The 23,207-nt window shown below is 32.2% G+C and overlaps 1 protein-coding gene and 1 long non-coding RNA gene across 3 annotated transcripts; both read left to right on the top strand.

Annotated features, from left to right (window-relative positions):
- The first annotated feature begins 5,902 nt into the window (after positions 1-5,902).
- Positions 5,903-22,576, top strand: LOC143044755 (uncharacterized). Of its 2 annotated transcripts, none has more exons than XM_076216888.1 (4): positions 5,903-5,961; positions 16,583-17,332; positions 18,458-18,533; positions 21,693-22,576. In XM_076216888.1, exons 1-4 carry the CDS (start codon positions 5,922-5,924, stop codon positions 22,072-22,074), a joined length of 1,248 nt encoding a protein of 415 aa, XP_076073003.1. In that variant the 5' UTR covers positions 5,903-5,921; the 3' UTR covers positions 22,075-22,576. The 2 variants fall into 2 exon arrangements, with proteins under 2 accessions (XP_076073003.1, XP_076073004.1); XM_076216889.1 differs by lacking the exon at positions 5,903-5,961 and adding an exon at positions 6,040-6,226.
- LOC143044754 (uncharacterized) lies at positions 7,879-9,202 on the top strand. The gene is made up of 2 exons (XR_012968767.1): positions 7,879-8,193; positions 8,790-9,202. It is a non-coding gene; the product is annotated as an uncharacterized LOC143044754 (long non-coding RNA).
- Positions 22,577-23,207: the final 631 nt, after the last annotated feature.

Genomic DNA, 23,207 nt, shown 5'->3' with positions numbered 1-23,207 from the left:
TATGAAAAAATTACCTACTTTAACCAATTTAGAAATAAACCCCCTATATGGTGATACAATCTGTATTTAGTGATTATTATAATTTTATTTTATAAAAACAAGATTATAGAAAATGTTACTAGAAAATGCATTTTTAGCCATCTGTTGAAATGATCTTTTGGAGGTTTGGTCCCAACCGTTAACGTTTATGGGTTAAGTTTATTTCAGAGACACATCCCGGTGTTAAAAACCCTTAGTCAGGAAGACAGACTTGTCTTATGTCTTGTGAACATGATCTGAAGGATATTATTTGATATTGTGTATGATTGATATACCCGGTTGATATATCATATACACATATGGCATGCATTCTTCTTTTTCTTCTCTTTGTATAATAGTAAAAAGTATTCCATCAATCCCAAAACAAATCTTTTGATAGTTATCAGTTAATATATTAAATTCTCCCTAGCCCTGCTCGTCCGAATTTAAAGTATTTAATCTCTAAATTCAATAGGCTATAAACAAAACAAACATAGATATAGGATTAGTTGGTCGCAGTAACATATCATTTTCTCTTGCGATACAATATTTTATTTTACTTTCTTGTACATATTTCTTCGATTCAAACCACTGACATATAAATCCATGACATATAACATTGTTTCTCATTCGCATCTTTTCTTTTTTCTGGGTTAATACCTCCAACGCCTGTACGTATGTAATAAACATAGCAGCAACTGTCAATATACCAATGTGACCAACTTCAATTCGACGCAACTGCGAGCACCTTCGATAATATTACATTTAAATGCCAAACTTTATATAGTACCATTAAATCCCACCCGTAGAAACCGCCAAAACTTTCCTCGTGCAGTATACACCCGACATCAAACTCCATATTAAAATAGTACATACTGTTGCAGAACTAGTTATACTAGTTCCCATCTATAAATAATTACCACTAATAGCAAACGGGAAAACACCAATTTCAAACGAAATAAAATATATTTATGTGCATTGTACCAGTCGTTCAACGTTTAAAAACACTTTCAGTCGTCCAAGTCCGCTCAAGAGCATGTGCTTTTTTGTAGTACGATCGCGACCTATATTTTAGATATATATTTTAAGGCAGTGGCTATTTGACCGGCACCGGCTAAATAGCAAATTTGCTATTTGACCGGCACCGGCAAAATAGCAAATTTGCTATTTAGCCGGCACTGAATAAAACTGTTCATTGATGGGATTAGTAGAGAATAAAAAAGCTTAATAATAAATTAAAATAATTTTATCACAATATCAAGCATTAAAATTACAGTACAACCAAAATAAAAACAAATGATAGTTTGGGTCAAATCTTTTGGCCTTCCACATTTCTTAATATTTGATTGAAGTAATATATGCGAAACACGCGATCCACAACAACTGGAATTCAGTAGGTGTTATTCTTGAGGGGGGCAAGGGGGTCCCAATAACAGCAAAACAGCAAATTGATTTGGCTTATAACAGATAACAAGGAATTAAAATGGACAAAAACAGATAACAGTAAATGAAATATTAAAATAAGTCGAGTCCTTGACAAATCCAGTATTTCTTATTACGGGTATAATCCTTTGTAATAAATTCCATTTTCTATGAATATGGTTTTTAGAATTATGTATCTAGATATGTATTTGGTATATTCTTGTCCGTCTGTCGTCAACATGTCGGACATTAACTCAAATTTAACACTCTTTAACCAATTTACATAAAACTTTGGGAAATTGTTTATATCTATTGACGTGAGCTCCCTATCGTTTTTTTTTTTTTTTATAAATTTTACATTTTAAGTTTCTGAGTAATGAGGTTTTATTCAATAAAAATGGTGGTTTTTTTTCTCAGTTTTCTGATAATATCTCAAAAATCCTTTCACAAATTTGCAAGGAATTTTGGTGAATTGTTTATATCTATTGACATGAGCTCCCTTTCAATTTTTATAAATTTGAGATTTTACTTTTCCGAGTTAAGGGGTTTTATTAATTAAAAAGGGGGGATTTTCTAGTTTCCAGACATTAACACAAAAACGTCTGTTACATTTATATCATCATTGATGCCTTCAATATCCTCATTAACATGTACGTGTGTTTGTTCATGTTCATTGCCACTTGAACTTGTACTTTCCACAGAACCAGAATCTATAACTTCGCTCCATACACTTCTTCCCATGACTCCAAAAATTTGTAACGCTCTGAATAAACATCTAACTCTCTGTTCAGTGATATGCGCCACCAGAAGCTTCGGATGAACCTAGCCATTTGCTGTAACAGAATTTGTGTCTCCCTGTATTTTGTGCTTTGAGAAATTTTCCTCACTCTTTTTGGTGTACATATGATGACTGGGTTTCTGATATACCAGTATCATCAAATAATCTAAGTAATGTCCTTACTGTGTTAATCTCCCAACGATCTGACACTGCAGCAGCAACAAACAAATTTTCGTGATTAACTTCTCTTAGTTTGAGTATATGCCTACACAGAAGAAGCATACTTTTAACTGCCTCTTGTTTGGACTCAATTGAAAACATTGGTTTAATCAAAAAGTATTGTCAAAAAGATGCATGGGAAGCTATTAAAGAAACTCATCATAGATACCAGGACTAAATTTTATATATACGCCAGACGCGCGTTTCGTCTACAAAAGACTCATCAGCACTACTTGACGCTCGAATCCAAAAAAGTTATAAAAAAAAAAAAAAAAAAAAAAAAAAAAAAAGCCAAATAAAGTACGAAGTTGAAGAGCATAGAGATCCAAAATTCCTAAAAGTGTTTCCACAGCTACGGTAATCTATGCATGAGGTAGAAAAGCCTTAGTATTTCAAAAAAATCAAAATTAAGAGCGTATATAAAGAGAAGAAAAAGAACCCTATCTACATATGCAACATATGCACACATGATGCAGATTCAAAGGAAGCCAGTGTAATGTGTAGTTCCTGTTCGTAGTGGCAACATTTATCTTGTGCTAGATTAAAACAACTTACAAAGGCAAAGAATTGGTTTTGTAACAATTGCAAATGTTAAATCATCTGTCCTTTTGAAATTCGTAGCAAACAACTTTTAATATTGTCTTTTTTTATGATGTACGTAGTTTAACATAACACTATTTTTATAGCATGGCAGGATAATAAAACCATAGATTTTACACAGATTTGGACATCTTTTTAATAAATATTTTAGAAAAAAATATATTTAGTAATGTACAAATGTGTTTTCATGCTTTTAATTAATATTATAAAGTTATAAATTATTTGTTTATAAACATCTTCAATATTTTATTTTTGATTGGTACAGTACTGTATATTTAATGCTTGATATTGTGATAAAATTATTTAAATTCTTATTAAGCTTTTTTATTCTCTACAAATCACATTAGTGAACAATTTTATTCAGTGCCGGCTAAATAGCAAATTTGCTATTTTGCCGGTGCCGGTCAAATAGCAAATTTGCTATTTAGCCGGTGCCGGTCAAATAGCCACTGCCATATTTTAACCCTAGCATAAATGAGACTCACGTGACGAGCACGGCGTGTGTTATCTATGAGTGGCCGTTCCAACTTCCGAAGCAAGGTTGTCGGTGTCCTATAGCCATTCTTCCCCCATGCCAAATTTTCCGGGGGGAAAGACTGGATCGATCCAATATTTCCCCCCGGAAAAATTGGCATGATCCTACTTTTCCCCCTCAGCGTTATTGGGGGAAAACCAGGATCAGGCCAATTTTTCCCCCACAGCGTGAGAAGCTAAATTTTCCGCCTTGTAATATAACGTCGGCGACGTCACGGTAAGAACTTTTTATGAAAAAAAAAGAATAGTCACTTTTCTTCTACCAGTTTATAGTTACCAAAGCTTCATCGTACGACTATTACATTTGATAGGTATTTATAGAGATATATATGTTATATTTATACACAAGAAACACAATCTGATGTGATGATCAAATCCTTTCTCTTTCGTGAACCCTTGGTATCATTAACTAGATGAATACAATTACTTTAACCACTTCTGGTCAAGTAGTAGATTTTTCCCAGGACAGACGTCTATGATGTCTCCAAAGTAATATGGTGAAATGACTTCACATGATAAATCATGCAAAGTATAATTACTAAGTAATAGAACTCACCAAAAGCACGGATAGAGATGCATACTCGTCGACTTAAAGCTTTAATTCAGGAGAAGAAGTCCGATACGGATGAAACTTAATCCAACCCAGAGAAGATATGAACACCCTCTCTAGCCAGCACGGGAGACGTAGAAGTACAAGGACTAACCACAGTATAGTTTGAGCTGTACAAGATCTACAAAAAAAATCCAACCTGCCCTACAGATGAATAGGGTCGAACACTTTCCAGCACTCATGATACAAATTCGACGTGGTAGTAAGTAATTAAAGGCCGCTGGTACCGTACGGCATTTCACAATGAGAAACCATCATAAATCATAGTTGGCTAAAATGCCCCGACCATAAAATTGTGAAAAAATTGAAACAAAACTAACGGACTTATTTATAAGAAAATAATTTACGAAAAAAACATGACCGACATGAAACGACAACAATCACTGTACTACATGTTCCTGGCTTTGGAATAACACATAAATAATGTGGCGGCCTTAAACTCAACCCTCCTCCAACCGCAAGAAAAACTGTAAAATATCATCGGCAATTGACTTCACTAAAATGTTAGTACGGTACACCATAATCACTTACATAAAAACAATAGACACAAAGCACCGAAATGAAAGTAAAAAGTATTCGCTTTTTACACTGAAAGGTATTTCAAAGCCAGTAAAAATGTAGTCTAGTCGGACTAGGGGACATAGACAGAATGAGGCCCCTCATGGGGGGGGTCCTAGTAATCACATAATCACCATTTTTTTGCCAATATAATCACATAATCATTAAATATTTGCTTATCTTTAGTAATCAAATAATCATAAACTAAAAATACAGTCCTAGGTAATCAAATAATCATGAAATATTTGGCTTAATAATCAAATAATCATTAAAAAAACGGCCAAGTAATCACATAATCAAAAACCCCATGAGGGCCCTCCAGAATGGTAAACATGTAAACAGACTGATGAATATGTAGACAGACTTGTGGACATATAGACAGACAGTTAAAAATGTAAAAAGACTAGGGGACACATAGAAAACTGCTGAACAGAAAGACAGTCTAGTTGACACATTGACAGACTGATAAAATCGTAGACAGACTTGTGTAAATTTGAATGAACAACAAATTTGTATACAACTAAATATAATTCTAACACTGTTCGGTTTAATTTCCAGACATGCATATACATATATTGAAATCTATATCATGGGGGGGGGGAAAGATTGGCATGGGGAAAAGTTACTATATGTATACGTATTGTCAACTTTCCGCAGGGGAAGAATGACAATGATCCAAAATCTCCCCGGCGGAAACATTGGCTCATGCCAGTCTTTCCCCCGGGGAAAAAACTGGCATGGGGGAATAATGGCTATATAACATCGGCTCTCCGAACTTTCCCGAAGTCCTGCGTTTAACATTGATTGCCGAGTTTATGAGCTTCGGTCCTTGCTTGGAAGTTGTGGCCGTTCATGTCATTTGCGGGATATTCTATCGCGTTAGAGAAAATAACGCGTTATTTTGTAAAACTATCGCGTTACTTTGTTAAACTAACGCGTTATTTCTTCATTTTATCGCGTTATTCATGATAATCTAATATATCATAAAAATATAATTATTTTTCAAAACGGGTTTTATGGAATACATTGATTTAACCGTTTCTTTACCTGAGTAAATCTTTAAAACACATTATTTTATTTTTAAATATCTAAACATCACCTTGTATTTGTGGAGAAATTAATGTTATCCTGGTTTGAGTTGTCTTCCTGCTTTGCGACCATTGTAAACGATACTGGTGCGTGATGAGGCTGTACCTAGTGGCGATACTTGGTCAATATGCAGGTAAGCTGAACACTGTTGAGATAAGTCTAATGATCACAAAACATGTCATATGTATGAATAAAAACTCCTTACAGATACCATCATAAGATAATTTGTCACTGAATAAGTTGATAACATGATTGATGAGAGTTGGAATCAGTTATTTGTTTTTTTTTTTCTTTCCAGTAGCAAATGTGTGATGCTTGTATCAGACCGCTCACCTAAATATTGAGTTTATATAATACATGTGTTATGTGAAACAGGAAGTTCTTTATATAAAGAAAAGGTATATTAGCTACAATATACTGGCATCAATTGTGGTTACGCTTGAAATTGAATCTGTATCAATACATACAGAACGGGACTTTGATATGTATCTTCTTTCCAGAGCTTAAGTTAAATTCATATGTTACTTGTTTGATTATTATCTATATATACATGTGTTTGAATTTTTTAAATACCTATAGGTGAAAATCATAAAACACTGTAATATCTTTCAAATAATCGAAATAAGGTTCTAAAAGTGAAAGTTCAGCTTTATTGAAGTAAGTAGTAATTCGTCTGTTTTTTGTCATCTATGTCTTTATTTTGAAGATGTGATATGGTTGCAAAAGCTGTCCAAAATAAGATAAATGACGTAGGTCTTACATCAATAGGTGACCATACTTCCTTTAACAACGAGTAAATCAAATACAGTAAGCTTTTAAAGGCCCCGATACTAAAAAAGGTCAAACAATTAAAATGAGAAAATCAACGACCTTATTTATTGACAAAATGATGAATATAAAGCAAAATATTGATATTGTAGCGGGCAGGGGCTTGAAATGCTTCGACCCAAGAGTTTTTACTCAAATTATATGAGTAGTTTGTAAATAACAAAGTCAGTATAACAAGATATGAGCTGGTCAGTATAATATAGGCATTTGCTAAAAGTCACGTAAATAAGTTTCTATCTTTTATTCATTTCAAGAATCATATATTTTCATTTATATTCAAGATAAACAACAATTTAAACTAGTAATATACTTAACTATAGACTTAAATGATATGACAAGAATCTATTCAGTATGATACATGTACAAAGTTATCTCTACACTCAAGAGATATTCATTAACTTATCTCTAAACTCAAGAGATATTTATTAACTTATCTCTACACTCAAGAGATAATATGTTGGTGTGTCAGAAAAATACATAAAAAGGCTGAGTCCTGCTATCTTAATAATAAAATAAATTACCCTAAGAGAAAATCCTAACTTGAAGTGAATTTAGTCAGAAGACCTCTTTCTGACATATTTATATATAGTTGTAACTGATACCTCACCAGTTACATAAAAAAAATGTTTATTATTATTAGTTATATATTCAGAGCCTTTCCTGAATAACTAACAATGAAATACAGTTTATACCATACATAAACTGTATTGTTTATTATAATTTCCAGACCTTTAGGAAATTATCCCTTACTTGTCAAATGTTTTCCTATTTAATACTATTTATTACAAAAAGACAATCGTTAACAGTAAATATGAACTTCAATGAACAATTTCAATAATCCTAACTTTAAAAGATAAACTAGAAATGAAGCTTTAAAGAGTCCGCTAAAATGAAATATTCCTTTTAAACTTGAAAACGCTAACTTTACTATTTTCCTTTACAAATTTACCTTTAAATAAATGAAGTTTCTTAGAAAAATTAACCGTTTTTACTGAAATAATTTACGAGCAAATAAAATACTAACTGTAAGAACCAAAAGTTTTAGCAGAACTGACGACCAAGCGTCGAAATTACGTCAATGTTGGATTGTTGGAAAGTTGGAAAGTTGGATTGTTGGATCGCGCGCTTGCCGTCCAACTAAATATTTACATTCTTAAATAAATTACAAAAATCACAATAATATACAATTTAAGTAACCTTTATATAACAAGGTTATCAAGGATAGTGAGCATTAACATCTACAAAACATTGAAGACGTTGACTACAAATACTAAAAGGAATTACAAGGAGTATGTGAAAACAGTTGCCAACACGTAAAAATAGTGTTTTTATTGAACAATCGTCCCAAGTGACACATGGGTTTTACTGCGCATGTCAGTACATTTCATTCATAAAATTCAATGTTATATATCAGTATGTATAAGGTGCGTGGAATTTACTACGATTTACTACGATCTACTACAGTTGCTACAATTGGATCATCACAAAAATACAAGACATACAGTTGGATTATTCAGTGGATTATTACTATGAACTGGTAAATTATTACATGAACTTCAACTGGTTTATCAAATATATGCAAATGACAGTAATTCAATATTTTTAGAAAACTCATAACATTGTAATTGTTCTTACTATACTTATTAAATGTTAATTAAAACTTATTTGCTTCAATTATCATATGTTCCAGACTACAAGCATTACAAGTAGTATAATACAAGTTATTTCACACAGTTACTGTTTTCTACATAATAACTTTCATAAAAAAAATACAAAATATTAAACAGTATGCCTTATCAATACCAATTTAAAACAAACATCAAAAATATCTTACATGTCTATCACACGTCATAATAAAATACATAAAAATACATGTACCCTAGTCGTTGTACTCTACATTTTACCCCCTTTCCATTATTTGCGTCCCCGCAAATACTTTAACTTTTGCAAAAGATTCCATTTCAAATTTTTCTATGTCTTGAATACATATTCTTCTTAAAAAGAAATTATTTCTAAAACTGAATGAAATTAGCTTTCATATTAATACAATCTATGATTATAACACAAATACAACATATTACCAGATTATGTAAAAATCATACATAAATATATATATTTTTATATATTTTACAGATACACCAGTAGATTCAACATTGTGACCATCAGCATGAGGGCGGTAGATACCAGATAAACATACATATATACCAAATGTGGAAAATTACTGAAGTACGTTAAGAACAAACTGGAACATGGCTAAGATCAGAGGTTTCTGAAGGAAAATTTTAGTTACCATGCAAATAGTACCAAAACATTTAAATATAAGTTCAAAAATACACCCAAAATTTTACTTTTAACACTTAAAAGCTTTGACTATATCTAATATAAATAACTTCTTAACTTTTCAACTTTCCAAATAAATTTTCAGTCTAAATTATTTTTTCAATAACTTTTAATCTTATAATAACCTTAAATTACTTTTGATATTATCAATTCAAATAAACAATACCATAACATTGCCATCACATTTCTATTAAAAAATAAAATTACATGTACATCTTTATTCAATCAAAAATTAAATGTCTCTTCATGTAGCTACCAGGGACTTCTGTTTCTTTTGTGCAACTGGAGCATTGTTGCTACATGTACCAAATGTATTGTAGGGGGTGGTTCTGGTGTCAGATCTTTTTCTTTAGTAGTCAAATGTCTACCTATTTCTTCTTTGGATACCCCCTTTCCAGACTCTAAATTTGAGTCATGAAATTGCAGTCTTCTCATTGCAATTTGGTTATTTACATCAAGTGTGTCTTCACATTTTAATAGCATCTTTGGTTCATGTTCAACAACTTCTGCTGAACCAATTACTGTATCTTGATCATACATGTATGGGTTCATTATACTACATGTACTAGTATTACGAGTAACATCTTGGCTTATGTTAGCTTGGCTACTATTACTAATAACTAAACATGGTGCCATTAATAATGGAAATCTTTCTGAAAATTTCTCAGTGGTTTGTAAAATGCAATCTTGAACTGTTTCAGGAGAATCATCATCAAGTCGGTCAATGAAAACATCATCAAAATTTTCAGACCTTGGGGGAATTTCATAGTAAGCTTTCCCATAAATTTTTCGTATAAATTCATTTCTTTGGCCAATTTGTGTACAATGGACAGCATGACCACCGAGCAGTATAATTCCTTCTGTTAACTTTATGTCAGCAGGACCCCACTGAGATTTCATCAACACATCTAGTCCTAACAAAGCTTCGTCTTCTATATTAGCAACTATCATTTCTGTATCAAAACATAAATTTCCTAGTTTAATTTCAAAAATAGCTTTCCCTAGCTCCTTTAGGGGTTTGCCATCAGCACAAGCTAAAGTATTAGACTTTTCCAAGATTGGTCTATTAACATGAGGAATTTTATTAAAGGCATACACGGATAATACTGTCCGGACTGCCCCTGTATCTACAGTAAAATTAACCTCAGACCCTTGGATATGTCCTTCGACATAGACTCCATCACTTCGAAGTACTTGTCTTGCAATAACATTACTTGCAACTGATTGTTCACTTCCTAAAATTGGTTTAGAACAAACTAAATTTGTATCTTCTAAAGTGACAGAAGATATATTACTATTACTACTATTTTCCTCTTTACTATTACTATTACTACTATTTTCCTCTTTACTATTACTATTACTACTAGTTTCCTCTTTACTATTACTATTACTACTACATTTACTAGTTTCCTCTTTACTATTACTATTACTACTAGTTTCCTCTTTACTATTACTATTACTACTACATTTACTAGTTTCCTCTTTACTATTACTATTGCTAATATTTTCCTCTTTGCTATTACTATTGCAAATATGTTTCTCTTTACTATTACTAAAAGTTATACTGCTTGTTGGTTCACATACACCAATGTCATGAATATTATCCAATTTATGACCGTTTTCATTAAACTTAAGGGCTAACTTCTGGTCAGCTGGGTTAACCCGTTCTAGTTTAATGTATATCCATCTGATTTAAATTCACCTTGTGACATACGACTGTTGGGGGGAGTGTCAGGCATATTCATTTGTCTTGGAAGAGTAGCCATATTATTTCTATAATCTGGTTGCCTATTGGGATTATTATAACATTTTCTGGCATAATGACCAGGTTGACCACAATAGTAACATTTTGGGATGTTTTCTGGGTTATTGTTTCTGTCCGAATTGTTCTTCCTATAATTCCCATTAGGAACATAGGGTGGGGCATTGACATTGAAGGGCTGTCTTTCATCAGGACGACTATGTCCTGTTACTGAGGTCTGTATCGCATCATTTCTTTTCTCGTCTTGGTACATTTGATTAACCATCTTCTGTAACTCAGCTTTGGTTACTGAAATTACATCTTTTTCTGAACTTGTGGAATCTTGCTTGTTGAAATTGGTGTTCTCTTTCTTTAGTTGCCTTACTTTGGTATTTCTTCCTGAATTAATGCCCTCATGTGTTTCAGATGTAGTCTCCTTATAGGTAATGACCTCTTGGACTGCTTCCTCTATGGTTTTGGGGTCTTTATGAAGCTCAAGATAAATTCTCGCTTCAGTATCCGACAGTCCCATCAAAAATCTTTGGAGCAAGTCTTCCTGCCTGATTTTTGCATGTCTGTTGGAATACGCCTTATCATATAGGCGTTTTAATTCTGCAGCATAGTCTGCAGTATCTTCATTAGGTTTTTGGGTACGTCTATTAAATTGTACCTTATATGCTCTCTTATTTTCAAAAACCCCGAATCTATTCTTAAGTTCTGTGGCTAATTTTGAATAATTCTTTAATGTTTTACTATTAAGCTGATCAAACACAAAATCACCAGCTTCCCCTTGAAGTCTGGTTAACAATTCCCCCAATTTAGTTCTGTTATCCCAATTTTGAAGATTTGCAACTGCCTCAAATCTATTTATCCAGACCTCCCATTTTTCTTTTCCTGTGAAAGAAGGGAGTTTGGCATTGGAAAACCCAAATTTTGATTTTGATCGTTTACTTTGGGTTATTACATCTGTATCAATACTATTTGTATCCATATCAGAGCATGCATCACTAAATATTTCATCATCAGATTCATCACACTCAGATGCTGATGTGAAATCTAAATTACTATAAGATGTAAAACTTGGTTTACTTTTTCTAACTTTAGATATAGAATTGCTATTATTAGCAATTGTTGTACTTTTAGCATGTTTTTGTTGCTGACTTGAAGCATTATTAGGCCTATATTGTTTGGTAATGCCAGTAAAAGCATTTTGAATGGCTGACACTACTTGACCAGTCATATCTTGTATGGCTACTTTTATACTGTCATATACCCCAGAATCACCTTGATTTTGAGGTTCAGACTTGTTTTCTATATCATTTTGCTTTTGATATCTGGAGGACCTTCTTGGAGAGCCAGTTTTTCTAGGACTTGGCCTCTTACTCAATTTCGATCTGGGTCTTAAGACTATTGTTTCTTCTTCTTCAGTCTCAATACAAGACAAGTCATTAGAAACTTCATTAACTTGGTCACTTTCAGAATGACATGGTTCATCATCAGTGGTATATAGAGTATTAATCTCACTGTCTTCTGTGTCATATTGGCTACTATGTCCCCTATTAATATATGTGTCGGTCTTTCTTGAACGAACAGACCTTGGTTTACCCATTGCACTGTTAATCTATTTATACACTTCAAAAGGTTCGTATCACAGGATCCAATAAAGTTTAATGAATCCCACCGAGGATGCCAAAATTATGTAGCGGGCAGGGGCTTGAAATGCTTCGACCCAAGAGTTTTTACTCAAATTATATGAGTAGTTTGTAAATAACAAAGTCAGTATAACAAGATATGAGCTGGTCAGTATAATATAGGCATTTGCTAAAAGTCACGTAAATAAGTTTCTATCTTTTATTCATTTCAAGAATCATATATTTTCATTTATATTCAAGATAAACAACAATTTAAACTAGTAATATACTTAACTATAGACTTAAATGATATGACAAGAATCTATTCAGTATGATACATGTACAAAGTTATCTCTACACTCAAGAGATATTCATTAACTTATCTCTAAACTCAAGAGATATTTATTAACTTATCTCTACACTCAAGAGATAATATGTTGGTGTGTCAGAAAAATACATAAAAAGGCTGAGTCCTGCTATCTTAATAATAAAATAAATTACCCTAAGAGAAAATCCTAACTTGAAGTGAATTTAGTCAGAAGACCTCTTTCTGACATATTTATATATAGTTGTAACTGATACCTCACCAGTTACATAAAAAAAATGTTTATTATTATTAGTTATATATTCAGAGCCTTTCCTGAATAACTAACAATGAAATACAGTTTATACCATACATAAACTGTATTGTTTATTATAATTTCCAGACCTTTAGGAAATTATCCCTTACTTGTCAAATGTTTTCCTATTTAATACTATTTATTACAAAAAGACAATCGTTAACAGTAAATATGAACTTCAATGAACAATTTCAATAATCCTAACTTTAAAAGATAAACTAGAAATGAAGCTTTAAAGAGTCCGCTAAAATGAAATATTCCTTTTAAACTTGAAAACGCTAACTTTACTATTTTCCTTTACAAATTTACCTTTAAATAAATGAAGTTTCTTAGAAAAATTAACCGTTTTTACTGAAATAATTTACGAGCAAATAAAATACTAACTGTAAGAACCAAAAGTTTTAGCAGAACTGACGACCAAGCGTCGAAATTACGTCAATGTTGGATTGTTGGAAAGTTGGAAAGTTGGATTGTTGGATCGCGCGCTTGCCGTCCAACTAAATATTTACATTCTTAAATAAATTACAAAAATCACAATAATATACAATTTAAGTAACCTTTATATAATAAACAAAGTTTGCATGGTACTAAACAAGTTTCTATAGTAACTAAAAATACAACAATATATACAGCGCCACCGGAAGTCACAATACGTAAACAACATTGCAAAAAGTTACGTGTGTTACCGGCGGACCAAAATGATAAATATCAAGGATAGTGAGCATTAACATCTACAAAACATTGAAGACGTTGACTACAAATACTAAAAGGAATTACAAGGAGTATGTGAAAACAGTTGCCAACACGTAAAAATAGTGTTTTTATTGAACAATCGTCCCAAGTGACACATGGGTTTTACTGCGCATGTCAGTACATTTCATTCATAAAATTCAAGCACAGGTGCGTGGAATTTACTACGATTTACTACGATCTACTACAGTTGCTACAATTGGATCATCACAAAAATACAAGACATACAGTTGGATTATTCAGTGGATTATTACTATGAACTGGTAAATTATTACATGAACTTCAACTGGTTTATCAAATATATGCAAATGACAGTAATTCAATATTTTTAGAAAACTCATAACATTGTAATTGTTCTTACTATACTTATTAAATGTTAATTAAAACTTATTTGCTTCAATTATCATATGTTCCAGACTACAAGCATTACAAGTAGTATAATACAAGTTATTTCACACAGTTACTGTTTTCTACATAATAACTTTCATAAAAAAAATACAAAATATTAAACAGTATGCCTTATCAATACCAATTTAAAACAAACATCAAAAATATCTTACATGTCTATCACACGTCATAATAAAATACATAAAAATACATGTACCCTAGTCGTTGTACTCTACAATATCTTAGCCTAAGGTACTTGATTTGTTTATTTGTTGTTATTGGCTTTGTACTGTCTTCAATAACTGTGAGTACTTTTAGATCTGTACTTTGTGTCTCTTGTTTTTTATTAATTGTTTTTGTCCTTTGTATTTGTATCTGACCAGTCCAAACCTTTTTAACTGATTTTTATATGTTGTTCTTTTCTTGTGCAGTTACAGCACATTCCAAGGTAAGCAGGGAGATAGGGCACCAGCGAACATGTTTAATTCTGCCACATTCTATAGGTGATTGTCCCACGTCAAAGGCCTATAAACAGTTAGTTGCTGTATATTATATTTGTATTTCGTTTATTGTTTTGTACATTAATCAAACAATTAGTTTTCCCGTTTGAAATGTTTTACATTTTTCGTTTTGGGTTCTTTCAAATTTCTCATAGTTTTAGTTTTGCTCTTTCTTCAAGGCCGTTCTGTAAAATAGTCATGAAATTTTTGTTTTAAGACATTTATAATTAAAAACATATTGTAAAAATTCATATCTTTGATAATGCAATTGTTAACTACTGCAATTAAGATTATATGAGTCAAGAAAGTAAGAGAGAGTAGGTCTCAAGCTTCTCCAACATCTTACAAAAACCTTCTATCTGTACTGTCCACACTGTGTTTGTTGTCTCCCTTTTCACATGTTTTTAGTAGTTCAGTTTATTGTTGTTCTCCAATTAAAAAATGTTTTGAACACTGCAATTAAACTTGTAATTGATCTGATCTTTTAATGCGTCATATTTGACAAATATATAAATGGTTTTATTGTATTGTTATCAACTGAGAAAGAGGACAAAAAATAGTTTTAAATGAAAACAATTCTTTATGTATGTCATGCATCCGAAGTACTATTATAGTTTTAGTTTTAGTTTAAATAATATTTTGAAAACAAACATTGTCAACATAGTTCTTGTAGTACAATTTATATCGGTCAAATATGGGAATCAAAAACAAGTTTAACATCTTTTATCAATCCGTCTTCCGATTTACCTTCACCGGGGACGTATAAATCCGAAAATTTGAAAGCCAATGATACATAAGAACCGATACAGTTGGAGAGCTATATTACCAAAAACGATTTAAATAATACCGAAAATCCATTTGAGGTCAACTTCTCGTTTGAATTGTTTTACATTGTCTTATCGGGGCCTTTTATAGCTGACTATGTGGTATGGGCTTAGCTCATTGTTGAAGGTCTTACGGTGACCTATAGTTGTTAATGTCTGTGTCATTTTGGTCTTTTGTGGATAGTTGTCTCATTGGCAATCATACCACATCTTCTTTTTTATATTAAAGCAAAAACAATGAAACATGATAGAGGATCGTACTTAATAATAACACATTAAAATCAAAGAGATACACACTGATGTTGCAAGGTCAATATATATAATAATAAAAAAAAACGATATTGTAACAATATTGTAACAATGTTAATGTTTTCTCCATTTTTCGTATCTTTTTCAGAATCAGCTTTTCTATCTTACTTTTCATTTTTTGTATCATGTTTTTTTTTCATTTAATTTGGAAATGGGAATCACTCGATTGTCGTAATCTTGATCTCATTCCTTTAAATTAATCTCTGCTTAATTTATGTTTTAAACTACTAAAAAATTGTTCTAACCATCAAAGTGTTTGAGTTATACATAAGCTCATCATAGATACCAGAATTAAATTTTGTAATTACGACAGACTCATCTGTGAAGCTAAAATCCAAAAAGTATTAAGAAGGCTAAATTTAGTATCAAGTTGGAGAGGACCAAAATTCCTAAAAGTTTTGCCAAATACAGCTAAGGTAATATATTCCTGAGGTAGAAAACCCGTAGTATTTCTAGAATTCATAAGTTTTATAAACAGTTAATTTATAAATATGACAATATCAATTGTAATTCATGTCAGTAGGTGTTTGTGTAAAGCTTCTGTCGGGAATTTAAATCGAATTATAAAGATAATATAAAATTTAAACAAATAAGTCGTTCAAAATACGGAATCTAGCAAAAATACTTTGTTTTGCAAATGCAGATTCATGATTTTGAAAGGGGACAACAACAAGGCAACGTTAAGAGAGGACTTTGTAAAAGTCTTTACATTAACTATATGCAGCCCAAGTCCACCTCTCTTTGTTTTGTTTATTTGTTTTCAATGAATTGAAGGCATGATTTTCTATTGTGTATTACTAGTAATAATTTCTAACGATCTTTAGGTATACTGACAAACGCATTTACAACAATGGACACAAAGACTTCTACCGAAACATCAATGACACCTTATACGACCACGGCATCTACAGATCCATCTACAGTATCAGCAAGTACTTCAACTCCATTTAGCACCACAGATGCAACAACTTTAACGACAACTACATCTACTGATCGATCAACGGCATCTGCCATTAGTACGACTACATATTCGATATTTATCACATCAGAAGCCGCAACTTATACGACCACAACATCTACGGATCAATCAACGACTCCACAGTCGACACCTAGTACCGCGGATGTTACAACCTATACGACCACTACATCTACTGAGCCATCAACGGCGTCAGCAATTACAACTACCCCACAGTCGACATTTAGCACCGCGGATGATACAACCTATACTACCACTACATCTACTGAGCCATCAACGGCGTCAGCAATTACAACTACCCCACATTCAACATTTAGCACCGCGGATGATACAACCTATACTACCACTACATCTACTGAGCCATCAACGGCGTCAGCAATTACAACTACCCCACATTCAACATTTAGCACCGCGGATGTTACAACTTATACGACCACAACATTTACTGAAATATCAACGGTGTCAGCAATTACGATGACTCCACACTCGACACTTAGCACCGCGGATGTTACAACGTTAACGAACACACCATTTACTGAGCCATCAACGGCGTTATCAATTACAACGATGTCAGCAGAAACAACAACATCAAATGATGGTAATATAATGTCCCTTAAATCAATTTATGATTATAGATTTCTTACGTGAAGGAACATGCACGTATCTTGTAGTATTTGAGATGTTTATTTGTTTACTTGAATCCATCAACATGTTAAAAAAACCTATATGTCCATTTAACTTTTTTTTATATAATCAAATGCAGTACCGGTAACTAGTTCCTAATGCACACAAGAAATAATTAAAAAAAAAGTACTATATATTGTACTAAAAAGGAAAACATTATTAAATATATTTGCTTCAAACAATAAACAATCGTTCAAATGAATTACAATGCTGGAAAGTTATGAACGAGAAATACATGAACATTAATGAGATACAAAACACACTTTTCCTGGGAGGGTTAAATCTTTAATCTTAGCTTATTTCATTTAACCAAAGACAAATAATATATAAATATATAATCAAATCAAAGGACCGTTGTATCTTTATGTCTCTGATATAATTTATAAACCTAAAATATGCTGTAAAATTCATCATTTGAAATCATGCCATGACAAAACGCTCGACATCTAATGCATACAGTGAACTGAAAAGTCACCAATTCGTATTTTAAAAAAAAGTGCACACTAAGAGTAGAACATGAGTAATATTCATATGTTTAAAAAAATCAAGGGACTCGTTTCGCAAAGTTTTAAAATAGCCATTACTGTTTCTCAATTTATTCGGTGTATTATCAATCATTTATTGCTTATTGTTTCTGTAGGCAATTTTGCCATAGTCTGATACTGTGAATAATGGACCAAAAAGAACCACCTGTGTAATACATTATGTTTTGTCTTTGGTAAATTTAAACATGCCAGTTTCACAACTGCTCATCATAAATGACCCAACCCTAAAGAACTACTTTACGTCGAACTAGATAATTTCGTCTGATAGGATATTCCCTTTATTACTGATAATGATACATATAGGTTTCTAAATAGATACTTCATAATTTAGTTTATTCCCAACCTATTAGCCTGAGAAAAGAAAATGCAGATTACAGAGAAAACCTTTTATTCCCACTCATTAATTTTTTTCGGACCTATGTCAAATGCAACTATTTTATATTTTGTTGGTGTATGTGTGTGTTATTAATATTGGTTTATTTATTGATTTTCAGTGGTAATAGCTGTGGTTGTTGCTGTGTTACTTATAGTGCTGCTGATTGCAGCGATTGGTGGTTTTCTACTATTTAGGTAAGCATTTTAAAATAACTGACACAATCAAACACCAGTTAAGGCTGTATTTTATGATGGTATAATACTAAACCCCTAACGGGAGGGATTGTACTTGATATTCATATGATGAAGACATAACCTTCCAATCAGATTAATTGAGGTCTGGAGCTGGCATGTCAGTAACTGCTAGTAATCCTTTGTTAATTTACGGTTTTTTTTTTTGTCATTTTGTTTAGTTTCTTTTATTACCTATTCTGACATCGGAATCGGACTTCTGTTTGTTAAACTGAGTTACTATGCGTATTGTTGTGCGTTTTTTCTACATTGGTTAGAGGTATAGGGGGAGTGTTGAGATTTCTAAAAACATGTTTAACCCCGCCGCATTTTTGCGCCTGTCCCAAGTCAGGAGCCTCTGGCCTTTGTTAGTCTTGTATGATTTTTAATTTTAGTTTCTTGTGTATAATTCGGAGTTTAGTATGACGTCCATTATCACTGAACTAGTAACATATTTGTTTAGGGGCCAGCTGAAGAACTCCCCCGGGTGCTGGAATGTACATTGAAGACCAATTGATGGACTTCGGCTGTTGTCTGCTCTATGGTCGGGTTGTTGTCTCTTTGACACATTCCATTTTCATTCTCAATTTTATGTAATAAACTGCTTTGAATAGAACGAGATCCAAACATTGAGAAACAAGAATTTGTCCACAGTACACGAATGCCCCACTCGCACTATCAATTTCTATGTTCAGTGGACCGTGAAATTGGTGTAATAGTCTAATTTGGCATTTAAATTAGAATGATCGTAATAAAGGGAACATGTGAAATAAGTTTCAAGTTGATTGGACTTCAACTTCATCAAAAACTACCTTGACCAAAACTTTAACCTGAAACTAACACTATCATTTCCTATGTTCATTAGACCGTGAAATTGGGGTCAAAAATCTAATTTGGCATTAAAATTGGAAAGATCATATCATAGGGAACATGTGTACTTAGTTTGAAGTTGATTGGACTTCAACTTCATCAACAACTACCTCGACCAAAAACTTCAACCTGAAGCGAGACAGACGAACGAACGAACAGACGGACGAACGGACACACAAACCAGAAAACATAATGACCCTCTACTATCGTAGGTTGGGCAAAAAGATACCAACCACTTTTCAATCTATCATGTACCTGCTACTTTGCTATAGGTGATGAAATTCTGTATTTTACTTTATATGAGTTGCATAATAGATTTTCCAAGGCAGATTCAGGTTTTTGCACTAGGAGGTACCTGAAAATAAGCGTCTGAGATTCACGGCACTTCATTTTCTTATCATATCAGCTATGTGCTCCTCTCTTTATCTAATTCTTGTACTTTTCAATCATGCCAAGTTAAAGGTTGATCTGTTAATGTGGATATCTGCCTCTAAATGCTACAATGTTGGAATACGAAGTCAGGAATATGATAGTTGTTTTCAATTCGTGTGATATGTTTTCACTTTTGATTTTGCCACTTAATCAATGCATTAAAATGACTCAGAACTGCAATTTAAACAATTTTAACAAAGATTGAGTATTCATCTCAAAATTTATAATAATAAAAAAACAAAGAATATGGGGTATCCATCCGTGACACAAAATAAGTACATGCATAGCAAAACACATACAAAAATCAAAGGAACAGCCCCTAGCACCGTCTTGACCGGAATTCTTTTGCACCAATAATTTGCATAGACTTGAAAGACATAACACCACCAACTCGGGCCCGATAGAAAAAAAGAAGGACATTCTTAACCAAAACCAAAAGTATGTGTGCATTAAAGCTGTATATTGCTTTTCGAATACAAAACAAAACCTTTGGTTAGAGATGTCATTCGGTGCAATATTTTACAAAAATGGTTAACATTTGCAATATCGGCAGTTTGATATTCGAACAGCAGAACCTTCACATTCTGACCCTGTGAAAGCAAATTAAAGAGACCTATCTCATTGGGTACGAACTACGAAGATTACCTCAGTATGATGTAGGGTGATTGTCCCCTATTTTGTTTAACTTAAAGGGTTAAAACAGCAATGTCAAAGCTTGCTGGATTTTAAAGACATTGAATTCATATTAAAAAAACCCATATTTTTTCTGTTTCATTATTAGTAAGTTTATTTCAAATTTGTAGAATTTGCATCAAGAAATATCTTTAATCAAAAGAAATTGATTAGTAAGCTTTGATGCTGTTAATTTGAATATTAACAGATTAAAAGTCTTTTCGAAATGTAAAATACTTTCAGGTGTCAAACATAATACACGTTTGATTTAGAACGAGTTGTTTGAGGTGTTAAAAGTTCATTTGTATATTTCTACAAAACAAAGCTGCAATGTTAGCAAATATATCGCCTAAATATTTGTTCATATGTAGGTATTTTGATAATATCAATTGGTAAAGTCATTATGGAGTTTTGCCATAAACTGTGAGCCAGAACATTTAAGGAGTAAATACAATTCGAAATAAGAGGGGGTAACTCTATAACAGTTAATACTGTAGAAACAATTGCTCGGTGCTATACATTTTGTACTTTAGTAGAAAAATTGGAAAACTGTTATCATGTAGAAACACGTGTCAATGTTTATATTGCTCTGAAACTAAAAAGCGAATAGCAGAAATTGTCAAACAGCCAACACCAAATGGTACAAAAGGACAAACAATGTAATAATACTGTAAGTTCAGAAATTATTGCGTGCATTTATTATTGCGATTTTGTCATTCTAGACTTTTTAATTTTAATTTGGACGATGTTTAGAAAAATCCTGTTTAATTCATGTAAATATTTGAAAACGCGAGATTCAATTATTGCGATTACAACTTTTTTCGAAATAATAAAAACCTCGCAATAATTTCTGAATTTACAGTACTAAAAGTTACAACCACTTAAAAAACTACTTACTTGCGCTCACACAAAAGAAATTTGCCCCTGTATTCTTATGTTGATGGGTAAAAGTGTTCTACAGTGTTTCTACATAAGAAAATGCTTGTACCAAGTTAGGAATATGACAGTTGTTATCCATTCGTTTGATGTGTTTGAGCATTTGATTTTGGCATTTGAATAGGGACTTTCCGTTTGGAATTTTCTCCGGATTTCAGTATTTTTGTGATTTACTTTGTATTATGCATGTACTTATTTTTTTCTTATTTATAGATATAGGAAAAAAAGAGCCGAAAGAAAAAAAAAATTTGCTCATGTTGATTTGTATATAAACACGTCATATGTCGAAGATGAGTTTAATTATGAAAAATTTGTGAACGATGCAATAGGTGATCATGACAATTACGATGACTTAAATCTCAGAACGAGTCCACCTGGAAGTGCAGCTACTGAAATTGAACAGTTAGATTTTAATCCGAGAGGATCGAATGTTTACGATAATTTAAAAAAAGACAAAGAGTCAAATCCATATGCTAATACGGACAGAGTTCAACAGGACACTAATCCTTATGCTAATAGTGACGTTGCAAGAGATAGAAATAATCCAAGCTCTAAATATCCAATGATGTCATCGTTTAAAGATGATTCAGTGTAGATAACATATTTATGCATTGTGGAATTTTTTGTTTTAAAAAATATGGGTATTGTGTTAAAACTAACATATTTATGCATTGTGGAATTTTTTGTTTTAAAAAAATATGGGTATTGTGTTAAAACTGAATCCGTCGAAATGTATTTATATCGTCTTCATTCTGTAGTGAGTGTCATGCACTAGTATTTCATTATTGAAAGAACGAAAGAGACGTAATCATTTTGCCAGCAGATATGTATGTGACAACCCCCTTCTATATTTTCAGTTGTTGCAAAGTTATGTGCTTTTGCGATTCAAAAACCAAATATATAGTATTTATTTTACATATTGATTTACTCAACATTGACTTGATGAATATACAAGTTTAGACATAAGAAAAAGCTTGAACCGCTTAAAATATATATATAAGCAAGGTGCATATTGCAAAACATTATGCAAACATTCGACACTTTTTGTCATTTCATAATAATAAATGTTTGTGTTGCAATAAAGTAATGTGAATAAAGCATAGTTTTACTACAATAAATTGGAGGCAGTAAATTAAACCTGTTCGAAATATTTTTCATCCAATTCAGAGAAATAGGATCAAATAGGAGGAGAGCAATTTGGGAAAACCTCCCTCCTACTTTTTAGCACTTTCAGAGGTTTTTCCCACCTCAACTTTTCAGTCTGCTCCTACTCCACGCATTTGAATCAAAATTATGTTTAGTTTACTAATACATGTAATAAACAGGATTTTAATATGTGGACACTTTACTGCAAAAAGATATATTGTGATGTCCCTATCATATAATACACATGCATGTCGAAACTAACAAATTATACCATAAATGACCATTTAACATGTAGTTTTTGGACAAAACAGATACGAGCCAAGGCCTTTCTCTATGAATATATAGTTTACGCTCAATAACAGGAGCAGCTGATATTTTCTGGATTTTCGATAGAGTTTATGTTGCTCTTTTTTTGTATTTATATTTAGTTTTGAATAATTGTGGTTTGTCTTTTGATCGTTTTGTAGTTTTTGCCATGTAAACTTGTCTTCGTCATTGTATATCCCTTTAGTGTCTTCTACCTTACTTTCAAAAAATATCTTGTAGCACACATTATGCAGATCTAGGATTTTGAAATTTTGA

The sequence above is a fragment of the Mytilus galloprovincialis genome, chromosome 9 (genome assembly GCF_965363235.1).
Source record: "Mytilus galloprovincialis chromosome 9, xbMytGall1.hap1.1, whole genome shotgun sequence".
NCBI lineage: Eukaryota > Metazoa > Mollusca > Bivalvia > Mytilida > Mytilidae > Mytilus > Mytilus galloprovincialis.
The sequence above is the reverse complement of the archived record's forward strand: the minus strand, read 5'-3'. Positions and strand labels throughout refer to the sequence as shown.

Coding starts and splice junctions, on each gene's coding strand:
- LOC143044755 (XM_076216888.1), top strand. CDS start 5,922: ATGAGGCTGTACCTAGTGGCGATACTTGGTCAATATGCAG. Junction 5,962..16,582: donor GATACTTGGTCAATATGCAG/GTAAGCTGAACA, acceptor AACGATCTTTAG/GTATACTGACAAACGCATTT. Junction 18,534..21,692: donor GGTGGTTTTCTACTATTTAG/GTAAGCATTTTA, acceptor TCTTATTTATAG/ATATAGGAAAAAAAGAGCCG.